The sequence below is a fragment of the Malus domestica genome, chromosome 02 (assembly GCF_042453785.1).
Source record: "Malus domestica chromosome 02, GDT2T_hap1".
Classification (NCBI taxonomy): Eukaryota; Viridiplantae; Streptophyta; class Magnoliopsida; order Rosales; family Rosaceae; genus Malus; species Malus domestica.
The window spans coordinates 25661442-25683876 of NC_091662.1; the positions used below are offsets into that span (position 1 = coordinate 25661442).

General features: G+C 38.9%; 2 protein-coding genes and 1 long non-coding RNA gene across 5 annotated transcripts; 2 read left to right on the plus strand and 1 right to left on the minus strand.

The window, feature by feature from the left end:
• Nucleotides 1–12813: 12813 nt before the first annotated feature.
• On the plus strand, nt 12814–13773 carry LOC103426877 (uncharacterized). Its single transcript, XM_070817167.1, has one exon. It carries the CDS (start codon nt 12972–12974, stop codon nt 13569–13571), a length of 600 nt encoding a protein of 199 aa, XP_070673268.1. The 5' UTR covers nt 12814–12971; the 3' UTR covers nt 13572–13773.
• A 1526-nt stretch (nt 13774–15299) lies between these two features.
• Nucleotides 15300–17641, minus strand: LOC139193680 (uncharacterized). 2 transcript variants are annotated; one of them, XR_011578047.1, is made up of 2 exons: nt 16618–17641; nt 15300–15516 (listed from the first exon to the last, which is right to left on the minus strand). It is a non-coding gene; the product is annotated as an uncharacterized lncRNA (long non-coding RNA). The 2 variants fall into 2 exon arrangements; XR_011578049.1 differs by lacking the exon at nt 15300–15516 and adding an exon at nt 16263–16428.
• Nucleotides 17642–18548: 907 nt separating this feature from the next.
• LOC103406360 (UPF0481 protein At3g47200-like) lies at nt 18549–21818 on the plus strand. 2 transcript variants are annotated; one of them, XM_008345356.3, is made up of 4 exons: nt 18549–18775; nt 19279–19409; nt 19680–19733; nt 20120–21818. In XM_008345356.3, exons 2-4 carry the CDS (start codon nt 19294–19296, stop codon nt 21576–21578), a joined length of 1629 nt encoding a protein of 542 aa, XP_008343578.2. In that variant the 5' UTR covers nt 18549–18775; nt 19279–19293; the 3' UTR covers nt 21579–21818. The 2 variants fall into 2 exon arrangements, with proteins under 2 accessions (XP_008343578.2, XP_070673273.1); XM_070817172.1 differs by lacking the exon at nt 18549–18775 and having other exon boundaries at nt 19111–19409.
• The last annotated feature ends 617 nt before the right edge of the window (nt 21819–22435 follow it).

The following is a 22435-nucleotide window of genomic DNA, read 5'->3' on the forward strand; positions in this document are numbered from 1 at the left end:
GTTGAGAATCAAGCTCGTTAGGGGCTCTGGAAGTTGGCCCAAAAATCTGCAAAACTGCAGATTTTCGCGAAGAAGGTGAGTACAGTGTACTCACGGGGGTGCATAGGGGCGCGTAGATAGCCACTTTGGGCGGCGCGTGGAGACGCATCCGGCCTTCGGCCGGCGCATGGTTGACACGTGTGCGTTCGTGTCGTCGAGTAGATCGATTTCCTATATTTACACCGTAGGTTTGAGCAAACTATAGGGGTTTTATTTAGGTTTCCGTTATGTGCTTTAATTAATGTTATTTAGTTATTTCACATATAGGGGAAACTTATTTCGAGGATTTTCGAGGCCAAGCTAGGCTCGGGGGCTACGACCCAGCGACGTACTTGTGAGTGGGCAGTTGTTTTATACCTATATATATTTATAGTTTCCATAAATGCATATTTACTTCACAATTACACCTAACTTGCCTAGTATCATTATTGTGATATAAATTATGATAAATGCTGCTATATGGTTGTGATATTATTGTCATGGCATTCATACATACTTGTGTACATGCTTATCTTGCTGCACCCGGTGTTAGTACTCGCCCGAGGGCCAGGGCCAGTCCTTCACGTGTATGTTCACATTCGCACCGTTTGTTCACCTTGGATCCAAGTTTAGGTGCCAGTCTTGTCGGGTAGATTACATTAGGCGATCCGACTTGTACGTGATGTGCTTTTGCACCAGTATTCACATGATCGTAGTACTAAAGCATATTGATTACACCCAGTCCTGTTCATGTCAGAAACCATCTATTCGAACTTGTGTCAGCTTAGATGGATGAGCACTTAGTTATATTGATTATCACATGATTATTATTGTGGCATATGATACATCATTTACTTAGCATATTTCTGGTTATATGGCTGATATATTGGATTTCATACTTACATAGTATGTTTTGAAGAAATTATACTTGTTTTACGGCGAGGGGTTAGTATATTCAAAGATAAAGGTTTTCTTATAAGCCTTGTTTTACTGACCCACTCAACTTTGTTTTTCGCCCCTCCAGGACCTAGATAGCTATACTTTCTGTGGCACTCGAGGAATCACGGCATTTCTAACATTTCCTTCTGTTTAAACGTACGAACTTATCACTATTATGTAATAAGTGTACTTTGGTTGCTTTGACTACTCTTTCATAGTCTCCATGTCTATTACGCTCTGAATAATTGTAGTGGGTTCAACCCACGAATTGCGCACTCTTTCACTGTTTAGTTTTAATTAGTTTTAATTTTATTCACTTTTTGCATCACTTACCCTTATGGTTATGTCACCTCACAGTGATGGCCAGCATGCTTTGACCTTTCCAGGTCGGGGTGTGTCAGCTTGGAATCAGAGCATAGGTTTAGATAGTCTTGCACTTCCTAGTGTGTTTTAACTCTTGTTTTCTTACATCAGAACCATGCTACCTCGTAGAGAGCCACGTTCTCCAGCGGAGAATAACTTCTCGGACTTTGGGCAATTTGGTGAGGCTATCGCCGCTGCTATTTAGTCTTCACTCCGTCCTACCCCAAGGAATACTCTGGATATTGTATCTTGCCTGAAGATTAATGATTTCTATGGTAATGAGGGACCGAAGAAGTCAGAGATATGGTTCAATCACGTGGAGAAGACTTTTCGAGTTATGCACAAGCAGCGTAATCTTTCCCTAGAGAGATGGGTCGAGACCGCGACCTGGTTCTTTCGATTGAGAGCAGAATCTTGGTGGGATCATGAGATGAGATCCTTATTTGATGCAGATGCTATAGATTGAGATGTTTTCAAACAGTTATTTCAGACCAAATTTATTCCTTCTGAGTATGTGGATAGTAAGAAGAATGAGTTCATAAACCTGAGGCAGGGCAATATGTCAGCCACTGTGTATCATCGAAGGTTTACTGACTTATCTCGTTATTGCCCCGAGACTGCTGCTAATCCCTGGGAGATGCTTCGTTTGTTTAAGAGGGGAACTTGCAAGAAATGGCACACTATAGCAACCGATACTCCCTGTGCTACTTACCAGGAGTTCTTCGAGGTCTTGCTTCGAATTGAAGATTCGGATAATGCTCCTGATGATGAGGATAAGGGTGTTTGCAGGAATGTCCAGAGGTACAATAACAGGGGGCGATCATCACTTGGCCCGAGAATGGCTCAGAATTTTAAAAAGAGTGGAAATAGCTTTGGATCCTCAAGCGGGGGTTCTAACTTCGGTACACCTTAGAGAGGAAGCGGGTCCACTGGTGATTCTCATTTTCAGAACCAAGGAACTCCAGCAGTTCAGGTGTTCAGTTTTGTCGCAGGTGTAACACCTGTCACTATGGCGAGAGTAAGAAGGGAAGCAGAGGGTGTTTCACTTGCGGACAAACAGGGCATATGGCTTATAATTGTCCTCAGAATCAAAAGAATCAGCCTACTAATCTACCATCGGCAGTCCCCCTATAGCAGCTTCCAGCACCTGGTAACCGTTAGCAGTTAGGCCACGGTAGAGCCTTCCACTACCAAGGGGGTGTAGTCCCGAATCAGGGAGGACCGTACCAGTATACACCTAAGGTTCCCTACTACTAAGAAGGCTATCAGCAGACTCAGGGAGGTTATCCACAGTTCTAGGGAGATTATACATCGTATCAAGGCAGCGGAGCACAGATGTATACTGGAGGGCAGTATCAGAACCCTAGACGTATCGTCTAGCAGTGGAGGTTCAGGCAGACAGGCAATTCCACCCCAGCAGAGCCAAGGTAATCAGGTTCAAGAAAACAAGGGTCGTGTAGCCCAAATCTCATGGTTTTATTGTAAATGAGATGAATTCAAGGGGCAAACAATTGACTGTAGCCATGAACAATGCAAATTCCCTTCCAACTTTAGAATAGATAATAACATGTTTACATTAACAATCAAAAAATCAAACAGTGTTATATATAGGCAAAGTTGAGAGAAATAATCTTTACTAGAAATATAAGTGGAATAGGAGCAAGTTATCACACAAATAATGCACGTAAAGAGAGTGGAGTGATATAGTATTATTGTTTTCACTTTTGATCTTGTAAAGAGAGGGGAGCGATGTAGTATTATTGTTTGATCATACATTACATGAGCTTTATTTAAAGCCATTTATGTGCAGAAGTCAGCAAGGGAAATTAAGGCATGTTGAAAACCATACCATACAAGTTGAAAACCATGTCATTCAACAATAACAAAATGTGGGATAATACTTGGGTACTCACTGTGGAGTACCTATTTTACTCACTCTCTTAAGTGGCTCAATCAGATACAACATGTGTCAATTTAAAACAATTTGATATACACACTAATCTTGTACCCAAACATTCTTAACCACGTAACCAAACATCCGACTCTTATTTCTCTAATCCTTCTGTCGTTCTCTCCCATGACCATTCATCTTCGAACCGACGTCATGCTCGAAGAGAACAATTTCAGATGGCGTCGCAGGAGAATAGATACTTTGGGGGTGGGCTCATTGGAGAAGAGTGGGTTGGGATTGGGCTCGCCGAAGAAGAAATGAGTGAGGGTTGGGCTCGCGCGGTGAAGAAAGTGATTGTCAACGAGATTAACGCAGAGAATGGGATTAAAGGTTGGCTCGACGAATAAGACAAGGATTTGGGGTAGGTACATCAGACAAGACATGGATTGAAGAGGAAGCAAGTGAGGCAAGAGCCTAGAGAGGGGATAGGGTGGGATTGACGGCAGCCATGGTGTATTTGTCGTGGCAGCACCAAATTGGGGAGGAAGGAGATTTTTATATGTTTATATGGAAGAGATGTGTTTGATTATAGGGTTTAAAGGGAGGAGTGTATGTTTGGATGGTAGAATAGTATGGACTTGAGTAAAATTTTATATTACACATGTCATGATTTGGTCGGGCCACTTATGAGAGTGAGTAAATTAGGTACTCCTAGTGGGAAAAAGATCCTCGTCGGATCCTTTTTCTGGGATCCCGTGATTGCAACTGTTCATCGTATATTGTGCGGTTAGAATCATTTTAAAATTTAAAATTTAAAATTAAATATAAATAGCACCTAATGAAAACTGACCACACGATATATGATAAACAGTTACGATCACGGGATCCCTAGGAAAAGGATCAAGTATTATCCCAAAATTTGACAATACCACTATTTTTAGTTCTTACTTTTTAACTTTTGACTAAATCATGTGGCATTCAATTCCCACAACTTTTACAACACTCTATCCACATATCGACATCAGTTGCCTCGTTAAAACCTTGTTAGTATAAATGGCTCAAGTAAGGTCGTTTCCACATGATTATTTAAAACAATTTATACAAAATCAAAATCTTAGTTAATTATTTGAAAACAAAGATTGGAAGAGGATGTTTTTGAATTTAAAAATAATAAAAACGAATTTAATTAAAATGATTAAAGAAATTAGCAAAGTGAAGAAAACAAAAGAAAATGTTTTTGAAAACCAAATTATAAAAGCCTAGGGTTCCGCCATCCCCTTAACAATCCTATGTAGATTTACAAATTAATTATGAATTACTCATGCAACTTTGAAGGTTAGGTTTTCCTAATGCATATTCTACTTGTGGTATTCAAGTTAGAACGTATATCAAACATGTAATCCTTCTGTGGTATTCAGATCAAATATAAACATGCATAACTCATTACGCTTTGTGAAAATCCTTTGAAAAACCATGCAACCCCTAAAAAGTGGTATTCGCCCTAGGTGAAATTACAACTATCAATCACAAGAAGCAATACTCAATCCTCTGGTGGTTATCCGACCGAATTGCATCTGATTACTTATCTTAACATCCTAACGGTAGCTAAGCATTAAGATATAGAGACAGTTTAAACACAATGATTAATAATTCAAGCATGCATGCAAAATATCATAAGAAATTAAATAAAGACTACATATTCATGCTAAGGCTCAAGGCATTGCCCTAGCAAACGGAAATTAGTTACGAACAACCATAAAACAAAAGGAATTTTATTGAAATAGAAAAAGAATAGAAAACACCTTGAAATACAAATCGTCAAAGCCTAGCTAAGTTCTCCAAATTGATGCGTACCTCCCTAATGGCTAATAAGCCTTGTTTATAATACTACAAAATAAAATCCTAATGAAGCCTACTTCGATTAGCTTGTCAATCTCGGCCTCAATTTGTGGGATGAGCTCGGATCGATAACGTCTTTGAGTTTGCTTTATCGGTCTCATTCCGGGTTTGACTGCCATACGGTGCACGTCAATGGTAGGGTCCAGGCCGGGCATTTCGTTGTAGGTCCAAGCAAAGATGTCTTTGTACTCTAATAACAGTTGGTAGTACTCCTCAATCTCATCTGTACTTAATAGTGCGCTTACGAAGATAGGCTTTGGCTCCTTGCTTGTGCTTAAGTTGAGCTCCTTGAGGTCATCAACCATGGCTTACCCCTATCTTTAAGTTGTGGTGGTGCAACAATGATGTCCTCTTCGGGGACTTCGTCTTCTTTGTCTTCTTGGATCGTGATGTGGAAGACGTCTTGGACCTCCTCTTCAATGTCGTCCCCTTGGGTTTGTTGGCATAAAAATTAGCCAGTGTGAATTATGGTACGCCTCTTTACCTTTAGTTGTCTTTTTGTGTCAACTTCCAAGGTTGCTTGGCGTTTCATCCTTGAAAGAATCATGCTTCCAACATCATCTTTTTCTGCTAAACCATTTGGCTTTTCTTCCTTCGGCGTTGTCTTCCTCTTTCTAAAAGGCTTCTTGGTTTCGTCAAGTCTTTCCAAGGCCGACCGTTGTAGAGGAGAGCTAGATGTGTTGCTTTGTTTCTTAGGTTTTGACAACCTTTCAAAAACAGAGCTTTAGGGTGTTGGCATGTTAAGCCACTTAAAGACGGAAGTTTGGTCTTGACCACCAATACGATCAAGTGTCGAAATTCTGGGTATTCAACGATTCAGCCTATCGAAGACTGTCGTTTGAGGGGTGGGTTTAGGCTTCTCTTGATCTTGTTCAACGCTCATGCTGATATGTTCAACACTCATGCTGATATATTGAGCGCTAGTGCTTTTTGCTTTGCTTGAAATCTTCACGAGTGTATTTGGTATGAAGCCAAGCCCAACTTTGATGTTATCAACTCCATAAACATGTTCCTTCAACTTCTTTTGAGTCTTGGTGAGGTTACGTTCTTTGTCGTTGACGGTGTTTGCATTATTCTTTCCAAGATTTGAAGCGGAGTCAAAATCATACCCAGCCTTTGACATGAGTTTGTAGGTGTTTGGGTCGAAACCTTCTTTGGTCCTCTTGGTTGGAAGAGAGCTTGGTTCCGCCCATTTTCGCAGGGGTTTTACAAAACCTTATGGTGGTTTTGAAACTTTAGTGTTACCTAGCTGTGTCAGAGGTAAAACTGCATTTGTCTTGAGCAGCTTTACGTTGTCCTTGTGCAGCTATGTGTCAGCTTTGCTTATTCCATTTTCAAATAGGGATTGCCCATTCTTCTCAACATTGGGATATATCAGAAGATGGGTGTGTTTGGTCATTTTGAGGGCATCACACTTCTTTTGGTTGTGTAGGTTTAGCAGGCTCATCATCGTTTTTGCTTGAAGATGGCACGGTTTCCCCTTCTTGCTTCTTGGGAACGGCTTGCCATTTCTTCTTTTTAGGTGTAGCTTTTCCTATGGTTTTGATCTTTTTTGGAATAGCTTTGGGCACCATTTCTTCATCCATGTAGAACTTGGCATCCGTGAAGTGTGATTCGGCTTTGGTGAATGGATTGGTGTCGCTTTGTATCACCTTTACTCATTCTCGGTAGAACTTCAAGCATTGTTGAAGGGTGGACGACACTACTCCATTCTCGTGGATGCAAGGCTTTCCCAAAAGCAAACTGTAGGAAGTTCTTGCATTATTCATGTGGAATAACGTGCTTGATTTGAGTTCACCAATGGTCATCTCGACTCAAATCATACCCATTGCTCTTTGTCCTTCTTGGTTAAAACCTTGGATTACAAGGCGACTTCGGGATAGTTCATCCACCTTGATGCCGATTGTGGTCATTGTTGACTTTGGCAAGATGTTTATGGCCGATCCATCATCCACAAGCATGCGATTGAATTTATGCTCTCTTACAATCCCAACAACAAGTCTTTGTCGGTGAAGTCGATTGCATCATGGGTGGCATAGCAGGTGGTATATTCATATGGGTGAATCTTTAAGGCTTCGTCCTTGCTTTCTTGCACTTTGTAGTCATCAGGACTTGCCAAGACCGTTACTAGTGCTTTTTGCATCTCCTTGGGCAATTGCAACGCCTCCTTTGGGCGTGAGAGTGCCGGCAGACTTTCTTTAGGCTTGAGAGTTTTCTCTTCCTTGACGGCGATAACTTTGGCTATTGAGGGCTTTTTTATCTCTGCTTCAACCATATGACAGGCAGCAGTAAAGCACTGTTGGAAGAAGTCATTTGGTAAGTACTCGTGCAAGGAGACCAGAATGCACGGTTCTTGCTCCATAGGTTCCCCTACGCATGTTGGCTTGGCAGCTCTTATGTTCCTTTTGGGCTTCCTATTGTTGCAGCAGAGGTGTTTTCTCCTTTGTTCCACCTTTGGCCTTATGGTTTTGGCTTCCTTGTCTTTTTGTATATCATCAATGTCCACCATTCTTCATCATCGATAGGTGCATTTTGGTTACTTACCCTCACTGATGGTTATGCAGAAGGTGTCGTGTAACTTGAGCATGGATGAGAGTGGGCATGAGTCAATTGGAGAGGCACGGGATCAAAAGATCCAAACACGATCGTAATAATGTGTGTTGCAGCTGTGCTTTCAAGGTCAAGCTCAATTTTCCCTTGTTATGCCAGCTTCATAATGAACCCCTTGAGGACAAACCATTTGCCAACTGGATGACTCACGATATGATGGTATTTACAGTACCTAGGATCGTTAATGCGATTCATCTCTTCAGGGCTTGCATTCAGGCATCTCGATTACTTTCTTCTCCAACAGGTCGTTTAGCATTGCGGCCACGTCAGAGTCCGAAAAAGGGTATGTCTTCTGCTCCAATTCCCTCAAGGTGTTTTTATACCTGTCTTGGGTGCGAGAAGGCTCACTTCTCTTTATCTCATTCACTTTGTTCTTGAATGAGATCTTGATGGGCGCATATAAGGTCTTGATGGGGATAGTAGTGACGGTAAAAGATTTCTTAGTGAGCTTCTTCCCAGTCTTGTCTACCTTTAGGGCGAACACCTTATCCTTCTTGAAGTCGGTGATCAGCTCATTCTTCCCATGATTGGCGATACTCAACTGCATGTCGTGGAAACGAGTAGCCAGCTCTTTAAATGTTCTCGGTTTTATGCCTTGGATGATGTAATGTAACCTCTAGTGCATGCCTTAAACACACATCTCAATGATGGAGGTTTCAGAAAGTTGATCTTTGCAATCCAAACTTAATGAACGCCATCTATTGATGTAGTCGATAACAAATTCGTCCTTCCATTACTTTGTACTTGTCAGCTCCAACATGCTTATGGTGCGACAAATGTTGTAAAAGTAGTTGAAGAATTCTCTTTCAAGCTGATCCCAGCTATTGATGGACTCGGGCTCTAGGTCAATATACCAGTCAAAAGTGTTACCTTTTAGCAAGCGCATGAACTGCTTGACAAGGTAGACTCCTTCCATCCTAGCATTGTTGCAAGTTTCGATGAAATGGGCAATATGTTGTTTGGGATTGCCTTTTCCATCGAATTGCATGAATTCTAGCGATTGATAACCCATTAGCATCCTCAAGGCGTCAATCTTTTTAGAGTAAGGCTTACGGAGTCATTTGAGCTTCCTTCGTATTGTGCCTTAATGGTACTTGTGATTATCTCTTGCAGATGTTGGATAGAGAGAAATTTCATGAGCATTGCAACTCGGTCCACCTCTAGCTTTTCCTCAACTTTCTCCACCAAAGGCTCATCTTTTACGTCAATTTCCTCCTTTGGCGGATCAACCTTTGGGTCGACTTTTTCGTCGTGTTACGCCTCCAGATGGTTTATGAGTGTAGCAATCTACAAGTTATTTTCCTCCACGATTTTTGTCAGATTTGCATTCGTTCATTTGGGCCAGTTGCCCTTCTATGGACGTCGCACCAGCAATTATGACTTGCATAGCTACAAGATACGAGTTATTGCTTGAGTCGGATTTAGAAGTCAATGACTCGGAGTACCTCCTCAGGCTTTCTTCCCTTGGCGCTTTTTGTGAGGCCAGGGTGATCATGGGCTCGTGCCTTAGGTGCTCTTGCTCCTTTGATAGAGTTAATGTAGGGGTGGAAGGCAAGCAGAGAGAGCTCTTACATTGCTTCGAGTTGTGATGCCCAAAGTGCCACCACTTGCGGCAAGGATGTTTTTGTTATTTACGTTAATTGTGGGAACAGCTTGATCATTTCTTGATGCCATGCATGTTTCTTGTGGATTTAAAGACAAAGATGAGAGGCAAAGATGTCCCACTAGGCATGCCAAATTTGTAAACACGCAAATTCTGTATTAAATGAAACAAGAACACGTTTACAAAGTAGATTTAATTTGATTGAATTTGTAGGGTTACAATCTCTGTTTACAATTTTGTCTCTGATTCAGTCTTCAAATTTAATGTAGATGGCATAGGTTGTTGATCTAATGGTCGTAATGACTTGATCTTGGATGAACGATTGAATAGTTGCTTCAAGTTTTTAGCTTGAAACAATGCGTGGACAGTCTTCACCTTAGGTTTAGGGTTGCAGCAGATATAGGACTTCGTTGATTCAAGGGTCTTGGCGACTTGATCTTGAATCAAATGTCGTTACAAGTTTTGAGCTTGTAACAAAGTCTTGAAGGAATTGTCACAAGTGCTTGTTGATTCTTCAAGGGAATGCCTCAGCTTTGGTCAAAAGAAAGCTTTGGGTTTGGGTGTACCTTCTTCGAATAGAGCTTTGGTAGCTTATTAGTCTTCAAAGATTTGGTAGAGGTTCTCATTTTGTGAGAATTTCGACCCTTTAATGTAGAAATTGTCAACCATTTGTTTGTCCTGGGACCTTGTATTTATAGACTTCCAAAGCCATGCCTTTGGGTGGATTTGGCTTTGATTTGTGTCTTGATTCATCCATGGGAAAATTTAGGCATGTTTTGTGTCTTGTTTTCAGCCATTTTCCCTTGCTTGGCCAAAATCTATAAGGCGTGTTGCCTATTTTGTGAGCAATCTTCAATTCTTGCATGTTTTGTGAAGATGCTTTAGCTTTCTTTCCGGTTTGTGGAGATTTTGGACCCCTTGCCGATTTTAAGGAGATTTCCTCCCTTTTGCCGAATGTTAGGAATGCTTTTGAGCTTGCTTTGCTTGATTTGCGCCACATGTCATTGATGACTTGTCCACTTGTGATGATTCATATGCCACGTGGAGCTTTGTGATGCATCATTTGTATGCAACGAAATTTACATGTCTACAATAGTTTTAATTGCGGTGATTAATAATTCAAAGCAAGCATGCATCCATTCATAAACAAATTAATAAAATCATATATTCATGCTAAGGCTCATGGCTAACTTGTCACATCCCGACCTGGGCCTCTACCACATCCCGGGCTGGACTCCACCGTAGCATGATATTGTCCGCTTTGGGCCCTTACCACGCCTTCACGATTTTGTTTCTAGGAACTCACACGAGAACTTCCCAGTGGGTCACCCATCTTGGGAATGCTTTCGCCCGAACTCGCTTAACTTCAGATTTTCGACGGAACCCGAAGCCAGTGAGCTCTCAAACAGCCTCGTGCTAGGTAGAGATGGGAATATACATATAAGGCTTACAGGATCCACTCTCCTGGGCGATGTGGGTTGTTACAATCCACCCCCCTTAGAGGCCCAACGTCCTTGTTGGCACACTTCTGGGCAGGGATTGGCTCTGATACCAAATTGTCACATCCCGGCCCGAGCCCCCACCACATTCCGGGCTTGACTCCACCGTAGCACGATATTGTCCGCTTTGGGCCTCGACTACGCCCTCACGGTTTTGTTTTTGGAAACTCACACGAGAACTTCCCAGTGGATCACCCATCATGGGATTGCTCTCGTGCGAACTCGCTTTACTTCAGAGTTCCGACGAAACCCGAAGCCAATGAGCTCCCAAAAGGCCTCGTGCTAGGTAGAGATGAGAATATACATATAAGGCTTACAGGATCCACTCCCCTGGGTGATGTGGGATGTTACATAACCCTAGCAAAAAGAATAAGTTACGCATACTCATAATAAAAATCAAAGAAAACATCATTAACTAGAAAAAAGATTGGAAAGACCTCGTAGGTAAAAAATCTGAAATTCTCCAAAGCTTTGCTACGTTCTCTCAATGATGCGTAGAGAACCCTAATGGCTAAAAAACCTTATTTATATTACGTCAAATTAAAACCCTCATAGAAAAGGCTTTCTAAAAACTAGGACATAAAATAATAAAAGGATAACTAAGAATTACATTCCTATTCTGACAAGGAAATCTGCCTAGCAAAGAAATAGCTATGACTCTGGACCTTCAAGGCTCCAGGTCCAAAATGACTTGTAGTAAAGATTAGGACCTCCTCTTCAAGTTCCAAGAAGAGTCCAAGTCTAACATCCATTATCTTCTAGCCCAAAAGTCGCAAATAAGCTTTGCAGACCAATCTGCCAAAACTGCGCGCTGGGCATAAATTAATTCGCCACGATAAGATGCTTCGGGATAAAATTATGAAATTTTGATACAACCTTCTTGACAAATTCACAAACCCGCTTCAATTAGAATCACTCAAAAATTCCACCGTTTGATTACTTTATGCTGATAACCAGTTTGCATGTCCTACATTAAACATACATAGCAAAACATCAAAATCTCACCAAAATAATAACCAAAATATACCAAGAATAGGGAATAATATATAGTATAAAATCGACTCATCAACATGCTTTTAATATTTTGGTATCGAGAATTGTACCTTGTGCTTAAACTTCTTTGATGTCTTCGTTGTTGGTTCTTATATACTTCATTTGCTGTTGGATATTTCTTTGTTGAACTCAATTGACATATCAATTTCTTTCGTTTAATGAAAATGGCATATCATTCATTTTTCATCCTTTGTCTTTGCCATGACAAAATGGAGGAGACAATTAAAATTTGAAAATTTGTGTTGTGTTGCAACCATGTACAATTCTAAACAATTTATTTACTTGCAATTGTTTTAACCATGATAACTTTTCACTTGTTCTTGTCAAGAGTTCTTCTTTGCAGGATTCGTCTTTTGTGTTCTCTTGAGTGAGGTTGGGTGATTTTAGTTAAATGTGTAAACTTAAATGACGTTAATATCTAATTGTGTGGTGTATGTCACATTTTTTCAAGTTGTCATGAACAAATGATTGTATGTACATCTTGTTCAACTTTTGTGTTTGGATCAATGTATCAAAACATACCATCATTTAGTCATGATAGCTTGATCTACATCGTACGATTAAACTTAACGTTATTTTCGTTAACTCATTGATCATACATATTTTAAAAAATGACGAAATAATATTTGCAATTACCAAACCACGTAAAAAAAATAAGAAAGAAAAATATATAGAGGGAATATAGTCCACACCCTCCGTGCATGCGATAGTTCTTTATTTTTGTAAAGGTGATACGCGCGGCTTAAAACATATGTTTTATGTTTATAATTTGTATCTGAAAAGATACGTGAATAAATACCGCTTTCAAACCCATACACTCACTAAAAGAGTCATATCATATGACACATATGACAGACATTGTTTCACAACGGATAGCGTTTTTTTTAATTTTCATTTAAACTCTAAATCAATTAATTTATTATCAAGAGTTGTATAAAAAGTAAAAAAACACACATTTTTTTTGTAATTGCAGTATTCCGTAAGAAAATAAAATGTTTTAATTCTTATTATTTGCATATAAATAGCAAAATCCAGAGTTTGTGGCGGTACACGAGTAAAAGACCTAGGTCTGTAAAGCAAACAAGCCCCTTCATCCATGGCCTGCACAATCGATTTCCGCCGCCTAGACGAAGGCTTCGGCGGCAAAACCTACAAGCGCAAGAGAAACCCCCAAGCCTCCGACGAAGATGCCTCTGTCTTTGGCGGCTCTGCAATGGAAATCGATGACTCGTATCCACCTCCAGCGAAGCGGTCGGCGGTACCCTCGTCTGACAATCCTGACAAGCCCAGCTTCGGGAAGCCGAGCTACGACGGCGTCATCGCGGGAAAAGTCTCCGGCCGGAAGTGGAAGCAGCCGAGGAAGCAGAGGGCGTCGGCGGCACAAGTTAGCCGAAAGGGGACGACGTTCGAGGAGAGGGCAAAGGCGAAGGAGATAAAGAGGGCTTACAGAGAGAGAATGACGGAGCTGAAGGACGAGATCAAGAAGAACAAGGAGGGGAAGAGGAGGAAGAGGGAGGAGAGGGAGAAGAAGAAGAAGGAGAATATCTTGAGGTCTGGGACTAAGCTGCAGGTGATTTCGAACCCGAAGACAATCAAGAAGATTGCAAAGACGAAGGATCGGAAGCTCCTCCAGCCGGTTCCGGAGCATTTGATCAACAAGAACAGGAGGAAGAGGAACAACAACGACGACGAATAGGCTAGTCAGTTCGTTTGCTTTTCGGTTTTTATGTTTAGGGTTAGATTCAATTTTGATCCTTTGTGTTTGTTTTCAGAGTTGTTATGTTCTAATATAGTTTCTTTCGTATGCGAAATCTTTTGCTTGCTCGAATTTTGCAGTTATGAATTACTTATGGTTGATATTTATTCGTAGAATGGAATGGAAGACAAAGATTAAGTTACTGATTGTGAGTTGTATGATGGTGTTGATAGATTGGTGTTTCGTTTCGATACTTCAAACTATTTGCACAATACATGTATTTTGTTTGTAGATTGTATCCATATTGCCGGCGTTAATCGCTGTTATCCTGTTAGTAATAGTTGGTTAAGGTGTTAAAAAAATCTTTTATTTATTCGAGCAAGCAGTGTCGGTTTGTTTCGACCTGTTTCAAAGGCTTCATTTTCACTTGGTTACAGATATGGGTGACCTAGTTGACTCAGAATTAGCTTCTGTTTTGGCTTTTTATTGTTCTTGTGCCCTCTTTGTGCTGTCGACGGGATGATATAAACCTCCTACTGTTCTTAACTTAGTGCGGCAAAGCCAAACACCTCTTCATAAAGTTACCAATTCTCTATTATAATGCATAGACTTGTATCTCGATAGGTCTAAAACTGTATGGATTCAAGAAATGACATGCATTTTCGTTGATGTTCATTCTTTACCCCTTTCTCTCCGTAGTGTTTTTAGGTATTTGTCTCAGTAAAAAGAACTCCCAAGTGCAGATTCTTGCTTCAAAAATCGTTTTCGAGTTGAAATAAGTTGCATATGCCTGTTTTTGTAGTTTTTCTTTTTCCTAATCCTGTTTATGTCGCCCTTTTGTATGTTCAAATATTTTGAGAGCTTGTCTGCAGAACAGTTTTATTCATTAGTTCAGTTGAGGGTGTCAATCTCGCATATTCATATTTGATTAACTCATGTGATGAAAATTTTGGATTATCAAATAAAACTCCAAGAAGCATTGTTATAGAAAGCTATTACGTCAACTTTGTGTTGCTTGATCTATGGTTAGAGTGTAGTAGCTTGATATTGGATTTATTGCCTTATCAGTGTGTGTTCTCCGCTTGTTTGCATCATGCAACTTTGTCGTGGACAAATTTCACTTGAAAGAAACCGTCTATTGCTCAAGCAACAGATAGAGATGGTATCTATATACATTTTTATGTAGGGAATTGTTACCAGCACTCCAAAAATCTCATTCTACACTCCAAACTCTCTATATTTGGAAAGAAAAATATACTTATGAGGAGTGTAGAATGAGATTTTTGGTGTGCAAATAACACTTCCCTTTATATATACTACATTTGTCATGTTTCATACTGCTATATTCATTTTTCTGTTACGAAGTTTGTTTTCTGAAGTTCTTGTTGAATTTCTTGAACTTTTGTATTCGAGTATATGGTCTGTCCTTGATTTCCCTTATCTTGGTTAGCTTCTACGGAGGTTGTTAAATGTGGAACTTCTTAAGGAACAAATTGTAGCAATAAACGCTGCAACACTTGCTGCCGCAGTCACTGCTTGTATACACCCTGCGACCATTGTAGGTGTCTACCTCACGACCAGCGAGTGAGGCAGCCAGTGTTGTAGTGTTTGTTGCTAGCATTGCTACTTGGTTAAGAGAGATGATCTTTTTCGGTGAAATATTTGCATGACATGATGTCGTTTTAAAGTGTCTTAAACAGATATTACATCTTTAAGAGTAAATAATAGTTGCTTGTAAGGGTTTTATTTCCATAAAACTGTAAGTTTATGAAGGACCAGGAATGTAGAAGCTAACAAAACTGCAGGGTTTATGAAGGATTAGGTAGGTGCCCACCAGAGGATTCCTCCACCAAATCTGAAACTGCCCGTTTCATGGCTGGGCAACCAGCAACGGCGCGAGGCAATTAATGGATCTATTGTAAATAGCGGCCATGGTTTTGATGGTCTGCGAAATTAGGATTCAAGAGAGAGGATGAGTGCAAGTTTGGACAGTGCCGATCTTGGAATTTTTGAGGCCCAGGGCGAGCCAAAAAATGTCATAACTTTATATATGAAAAATTATTTGTTTTCACATGTAAGATTTATATAAAACTATATTTAGTAAAGTACTTCAAACTCAATTATTTAGAAACACGAAACAACTAATTTAGTATGTACTAAAAAAGCCTCAGCTTACAAGCAGATAGATTAAGAGTCTTGTTTCCCCTCTATCAAAACTTTTAAAGTGTTTCTATATAAATTGTGAGACGTTTTTTTTCTTGTTTACTAACCTTGTTAGTATAAGACTAAAAAAATAATCATATTTTCGAGTCTTTAATTGATATTTGTAAGTAATGAATGAGCACTAAATTAAATCTATTTGTGACAAGTCATATGATTTGCAAATTTGGTCTAAAAAGTTGGTCTACGCATTACTCTTTGTTGAAAGTTAGAGTTGAATTGGAATGAACATTTAAAACTTAAACCCACATAGTTACTAGCTAGTAATTAAAAAGACATTAACAACTAAATGGAAATTTGTAAATATTAGAAAGAATAATCATTGGAAAGTAAAAAATATAAATTTATACTCGGGACCTCTCTTTGTTTTTTGTTTTTTTCTTTTTCTTTTTGAACAAAAGGACCTCTTGTTAATTTTAAACAATTCTATCGATTTCAAATCTCAAGGACCAAAGTGAGGAGTTATGCAAATTTCAAGGACTATTTTGGCTAAAAAGCCTTATATATAATTATATAAGTTGAAAATAAACGAACGTACAAATAAATGATATATAACTATGAACATTATATTATTAACAGAAAACAACTAAACGAGATTGCCGAGATGCTTCAAAAGTTTGGTTATGAACTCAACAGCCTATTATTCATGCTAAATTATAAGTTATATTTCTAGGGTGCAAAACCTAAGAAACTCTAATTCGGATGGCTCAAATCCTAAACTAACAAGCAAACTCAAATAATTAAATGTCAAACCATGATTTTCCAGGGTCGAAGTAGGGCAAATCAAATACACATGCTTCAAAAGTTTGGTTATGAACTCAACAACCTCTATTGCGAAGTTGAATAAACGGAGCAACGATGCCACAATCATCATGTTTAGGAATCTGCGGGCAAAGTCCAACGACTTCGCTGAGAGTGACCATGCTTGTTCCGGAAGATACGGAAACCTAATCCAGCAAGGAGTTAACATGTTTCCTATAATATTGGAGTCCTTACAATCTAAGGACTAGTGTGCGTCGCAAGTAATTACACTCCTATGAGAATGCAATATCTACTTCCTAGATATCGTCTAGGGTTCCCCCGGTTTAATATGGACTTCGCTATAATAAAAGGTCATCTCCTCGATTGGTCTAAATTCACTGTTCTAGGGTTATCTCTGTATCAATCCTAAACACGCCACTCACTCAGATTTGTGTCAAGTTTTTCGTTAGCTCCAAGTACTCCATATATTTTCTTAGTGTCTCTTTCCAAGTCTTCCTAGGTTTTTCTATGTTCATTTTGCCTTGAGCCTCTATCTCATAATTGCATCTACTAACTTGAGCATTTCTAGGTCTTTGGTGCACATATTCAAACCACTTAAACTAATTTTTTGTCATCTTATCTTCAATTGCGGTCATTCCTATTTTAACTCAAATATTCTAACCATTTCCTTTCTTTTATGCCCATACATCTAACAAACCATTATGTTACATTCATTTTTTGCACATGTTAATGCTTAACCGCCCAACAATGTGTGCCATAAACCGTTGTTGGCATTATTGTCGTTCTATAAAAAAAATTCTTGAGCTTTAGTGACATACATCAGTCCTACAATATATCTGATCCACTATTTCACTTCATCCATTCAACTTGTATGAACGACAACTAAACATATATTGATCCAAACTAGACAAACAATCAAAGGAGAAGTCGGAGAGGCAAAGAACGATAGACAAATCAAGTAGATTAAACCCCAAAGGATCAAACATGCTCTGATACCAATTTAAAAAGATAATCTATGAGGTGTAACTTAAAAAATAGACTGTTCGGATCATTGAAGTTCGATGTTGTGTGGGTCCACAACTAATCTCCATTCTCAAAAATAGGGATTCCTTCCCATATATATATATATATATAATATATCTACTAATTAATAAAACACTCATTGTCAACCAAAATCCTATGAAATTACCAGTTTAACACTCTAATTAAAACAGAGTATGAATAAGAAATATGGGGTAGAAATGTAATTTCACACAACCAAATTTTGCTATTTTTTTTCAAAGCCTCACCTACATGTAATCCTAACATATATCTAATTAAAAAAAATAAAAAAACTTCCCACTCCCATCTTCTATATCACTTTCTTCCTCTCTTTCTATTTCAAAAACAAAAACAAAAAATTTTCTCACATACTTTGTATGTGCCCATATGCTAATATATATTTTAATAACTTTAAGTACCGTGAGAAGGCAAAACTATGCATTAAACAACTTGGCTTCGCCTTCTCCGTTTAATACACGGATTTAATTTCAGTTGGCACTGCTAGTTGAATTTATGCATATTATTACTAGTCTTTGTCACAGTTTAATTAATTGACTAGGAGGTGGTTGACCTAACATCAAGTGTTTGCTTAAGTACTAGGGTTTCTCTTGAATACATTACTTCACAAAGAGTAATATTATAGAGATTAATTTTATAAATAAATTTTGCAAACTAAATAACATGTTACTAATAGATAATGAGCACGTTTATCAATGATTTAAGTAATAATTTAATCATCAACTCTCATATTATTTAGTTTACTAAATTTTGTTTGTAAATTTAGTCCCCTAAACATTACTCTTTCACAAAAGGGTATCTCAGTGCAATCTCCAATAAAAATCCCTAAACAGTGACAGGGCAACCAATAATGATAAGGACTCGTCTGCAATCATAATCTTTCACCATTAAGAATCTCAGATCGTCAACTGAATAAAATTGAACTGAAAGCCAAAAGGATGAAGAAAAATAAAGTCGTGACGTGGTGTCACTCCGACAGTTGGATACTTCGGATGGCTGTGATTGAAAGTCTGGTATGGTCAGGTCAATGTAGCCAAAGTCTTGGATCTGGTTAGTAGAACCACACCAGTTTCTTGATTTAACAATAATACGAAGACCACTTACAAGTCAACTTCATCGTGGTCGGCTGGAGAACTTCGCACTACTTCGGGATAAACTTGCAGGTTCTTCAATCACAGTTTTCATTTTTTGCTAAATTATATAAAATATATTTCTGTTTACACATTTTTTACAGCGTTTAGTGAGAGATCATTGCTTGCAAATTAATATTTATCAGTTTTAAATCATTCATGCAATGATAAACATGGATAGTATATATAGAAATCTGAACTACTGATACATAGTTCAATGGAAACTAGTATTTTTCGGAGATCTTTAAGGGAGGGAATTCGACTTGGGTGAAAGATGGCGAGTACATTGTTTAGGCCAAGTGGCCTACCCAATGTTCGCGTCCGCGTTATTTTTTCAATGTTAACTAGTTACTAAATTTATAAATAAACAAAAAATCACAATTAGATTGCATTTTTATAAAACAAATGTTGTAAGGCATGGTCTGAATTTGTAAGAATCCATATACAAGGATATTGATGTGTGGTTAATTAAATTTGTGTCACTTGTAAAAAGCTATTAATTTTTCATGAAATATGGAGTTGCTTTTCACTTACAGGGACCCAAGAGAACAATGGTCAGAAAAGGGAAAAAAACAAGGGAGGAGACTGCGGAGTACAGTAGTCCAAAGCCTAACCCTCCACCACATCCTCCCACCTTCAACACCTCTAAGTCTCTCAGTCTCCCCAGGTACCGTACAATCATTTTTCAGGTGTATAAATCGTAAATGTCAATACTTTATACAATCCTGGGATTGTTCAAGCAATTTTCGGAGGGTAATGCTACTCTAAATAATAGAGAGTGTCAGCAAGTGTGTTAGTAGATTTGAGCAGGTACCAAAAATGTATTTAGGGCAACACTCGTGAGTTAAAATTTAATAAGGTAATTACCAAGTTTTAATCAATAGTTAGTAGAATGCATGTCATCTACTTACCACTAAACTTCTTTTTATCCTGCCAGGCCCAAAATTTTCATCAGGGGTGCAAGCACGAATTATCGCCGGAAGAACCTAAGGTTTGCAAGAATTTTTTATTTTTTTTTATACCGTGACAAATTATTTTCGTGTAATATGGTTTTCATCTCTTCATCAAATGTTTTCATGCCTGCCAATTATAGTATGAATACAACAACAACAACAACAACAAAGCATTTTCCCACTAAGTGGGGTCGGCTATATGAATCCTAGAACGCCATTGCGCTCGGTTTTGTGTCATGTCCTCCGTTTTCATGCCTGCCAATTATAGTATGAATATGAATAAAAAAACCAATAGAAAAATATCAAGCATATAAAAAGAAAGTAATAAATGATTTCTTACAGCGAATGCTGTTGTAGTAGAGTTACCACGGAAATTATGTCCAGAAGTACTAATTGTTGTTACCTTACTGATTGTCATTTTCAGAAGGATAAAGACAACACCACAAATTGCGGAGACAAATGATCGCGAACAAGATTTCCATGACCATGTACTAGTCTTGGACCAGCCAGACAAGTGGTGTATCTACAGGGTCCCCAGCAAACTTCGCAAAGTAAACGAAGCAGCATACACTCCTCAGTTACTATCAATCGGCCTTTTCCACCATGGCAAGCCGGAACTCAAGGACATGGAGACCCACAAAAATATGTACTACAAGAATTTTTCCGCGCGTTGTTTGAAGAAGGACGTTGCACTAAAAAAATTCATCAAGGCTCGTCAAGAACACATTCTTCGTTGTTATGCAGGGGCCATTGAGCTTGACAAAGATCCTGTTGACATAATTGTGGTCGATGCCTGCTTCATCATTGAGCTCTTTTTGATGAACTCTGAAGAAACAGAAAATCATGAAAACGATTACATTTTAAGATCACCGTGGCTGAGGAAAGCTGTAGAGCAGGAACTAATACTGTTTGAAAACCAGCTTCCGTATTCTCTTCTTCAAGAGCTATATGACTTTGCGGTGCCTGCCTCCTGTTCCCCTCATTCCAAAGAAGCACAGGAACATGAACAGGCTCATAGAAACAGCAGTGCCAATCATGACCAGCAGGACTGCTTGCCATGCTACCCTCTGGTCCGCTTCGGTGATCTTTGTATAGATGTTCCAAAAGCCGAACCTGTCCCTGATTGTATAGATGTTCCAAAAGCCGAACCTGTCCCTGATCATCCCTTTCTTAAGCTTACCTGCGAGTTCTTCAAAGATTACAGCAAGGGAAAATCCGTGAATGGGGTAAAACCAAAACACTTCACTGATTTGGTAAGACATTTTCTATGTCCCCAAGAAGAAATGACATTTGAACATAATACTTGTCCTATAAAAAATATATATGCTGTAAGGAAGCTGAGGGCAGCAGGGGTGAAGTTTACGCCACTTCGAGAAGACGGATACTTTATCATAAAAGGAGACAAGCCTACTAAATGCAAGTTGAACTTGGCATGTTTTCGAAATATGAACTTGAAGCTTGCACAGTTTTGTGTCAAGGATGAGACAGAGTGCGTTATTCGAAACATCATGGCCTTGGAGCAGTTTTTGTACCCGGACAAGCCTTATATCTGCAATTACTTTATGCTCATGGATCAACTTGTGGACACTGTAGAAGATGTTGATTTGCTGGTTGAGAACAAAGTTATTGTTAACATGCTGGGCAGCAACGAAGCAGTGGCAAAGCTGGTTAATAGACTTTGCGAGCAGATTATGGAGGATAAATCCTGCTATGCTGACATCTGTAAACAGCTTAACAGGCACTATGAGAATTTTTGGAATCGTCATGTGGCGACCCTGAAACGAGTTTACTTCAAGGACCTTTGGACAGGCAGTTCGACTATACTGGGACTTTTCGTCCTCGTTTTCTCCATCATTGGAAGCATAAAGTCGCTCAAATCATAAGCCTTGAGCTCTGTAGTTCTTAATAGGCAGAATAAATTGACTTTTAAATAGTGCACAGAGGCGCTTACCATACCTTTTTCAGATTTGTCTTAGAGAGGTTGGGTTCGACGTCTTCCCTCTTTTCTTGACCTTTTTGTTTTAATTGTTCTCTGAGGAATAAGGTTCATGTCACATAATTGGATGTAACTTCTCTTTTCCTAATTCATATAATATCCCTCGTATTATCGGGGTTTCTTCAAATTGTGAACAGTATAGAATATGTCATTAAGCTATTCAAATTACTAAATACTATCCCTAAATTACCAAGGAAAGATAGATGCTATATTTGCGAAAAATTTCACAACAGATCTAGCTGAGAGCTAATTACTGTGTGATGGACTTAATGTGTCCAAAGGTTGTGTAAAACAGGATAAGAAGTGCAACCAAAGTTGAACTAGCTGTTCAAAGATCCCTGAAATAAATTTGCATCATGGTTGCCAGATTCTCATAGTTCTGATTGAGGAGTCGATATTATACTATATATTTTGTTGGTTATTTTGGTGAGATTTTGATACTTTGAATTATATTTTCAATGTAGGACATTCGACTTCCTCAAGTGATCAAATGGACGAATTTTGGACTGATTCCAATTGGAGGATGTTCGCAAGTCTATGGACTTGTTCGTATCAAAGTTTCAGATTTTTCTACTAAGCGGATAATTTATGGCGGTGAAATAAAAAAGAAGCACACATTGCTGTCAAAGTGAGGTTTTAAGTTTATTTGGGCTTTTTGGCATCCAAGATGGTGTCTTTTGGGTTTGAAGCCTTCTGCAATTATGTTCGGGACATCTCAAGCTTTATTTCTAGCCATTTTGGGCC

What these genes read in the sequence shown, in the direction of transcription:
- LOC103426877 (XM_070817167.1), top strand. Translation starts at nt 12,972, where the DNA reads ATGGCCTGCACAATCGATTTCCGCCGCCTAGACGAAGGCTTCGGCGGC.
- LOC103406360 (XM_070817172.1), top strand. Translation starts at nt 19,249, where the DNA reads ATGAAATATGGAGTTGCTTTTCACTTACAGGGACCCAAGAGAACAATG. An exon ending in AAGTCTCTCAGTCTCCCCAG is followed by an intron (nt 19,410 to 19,679) that starts GTACCGTACAAT and finishes TTATCCTGCCAG; the next exon opens with GCCCAAAATTTTCATCAGGG. An exon ending in TATCGCCGGAAGAACCTAAG is followed by an intron (nt 19,734 to 20,119) that starts GTTTGCAAGAAT and finishes TGTCATTTTCAG; the next exon opens with AAGGATAAAGACAACACCAC.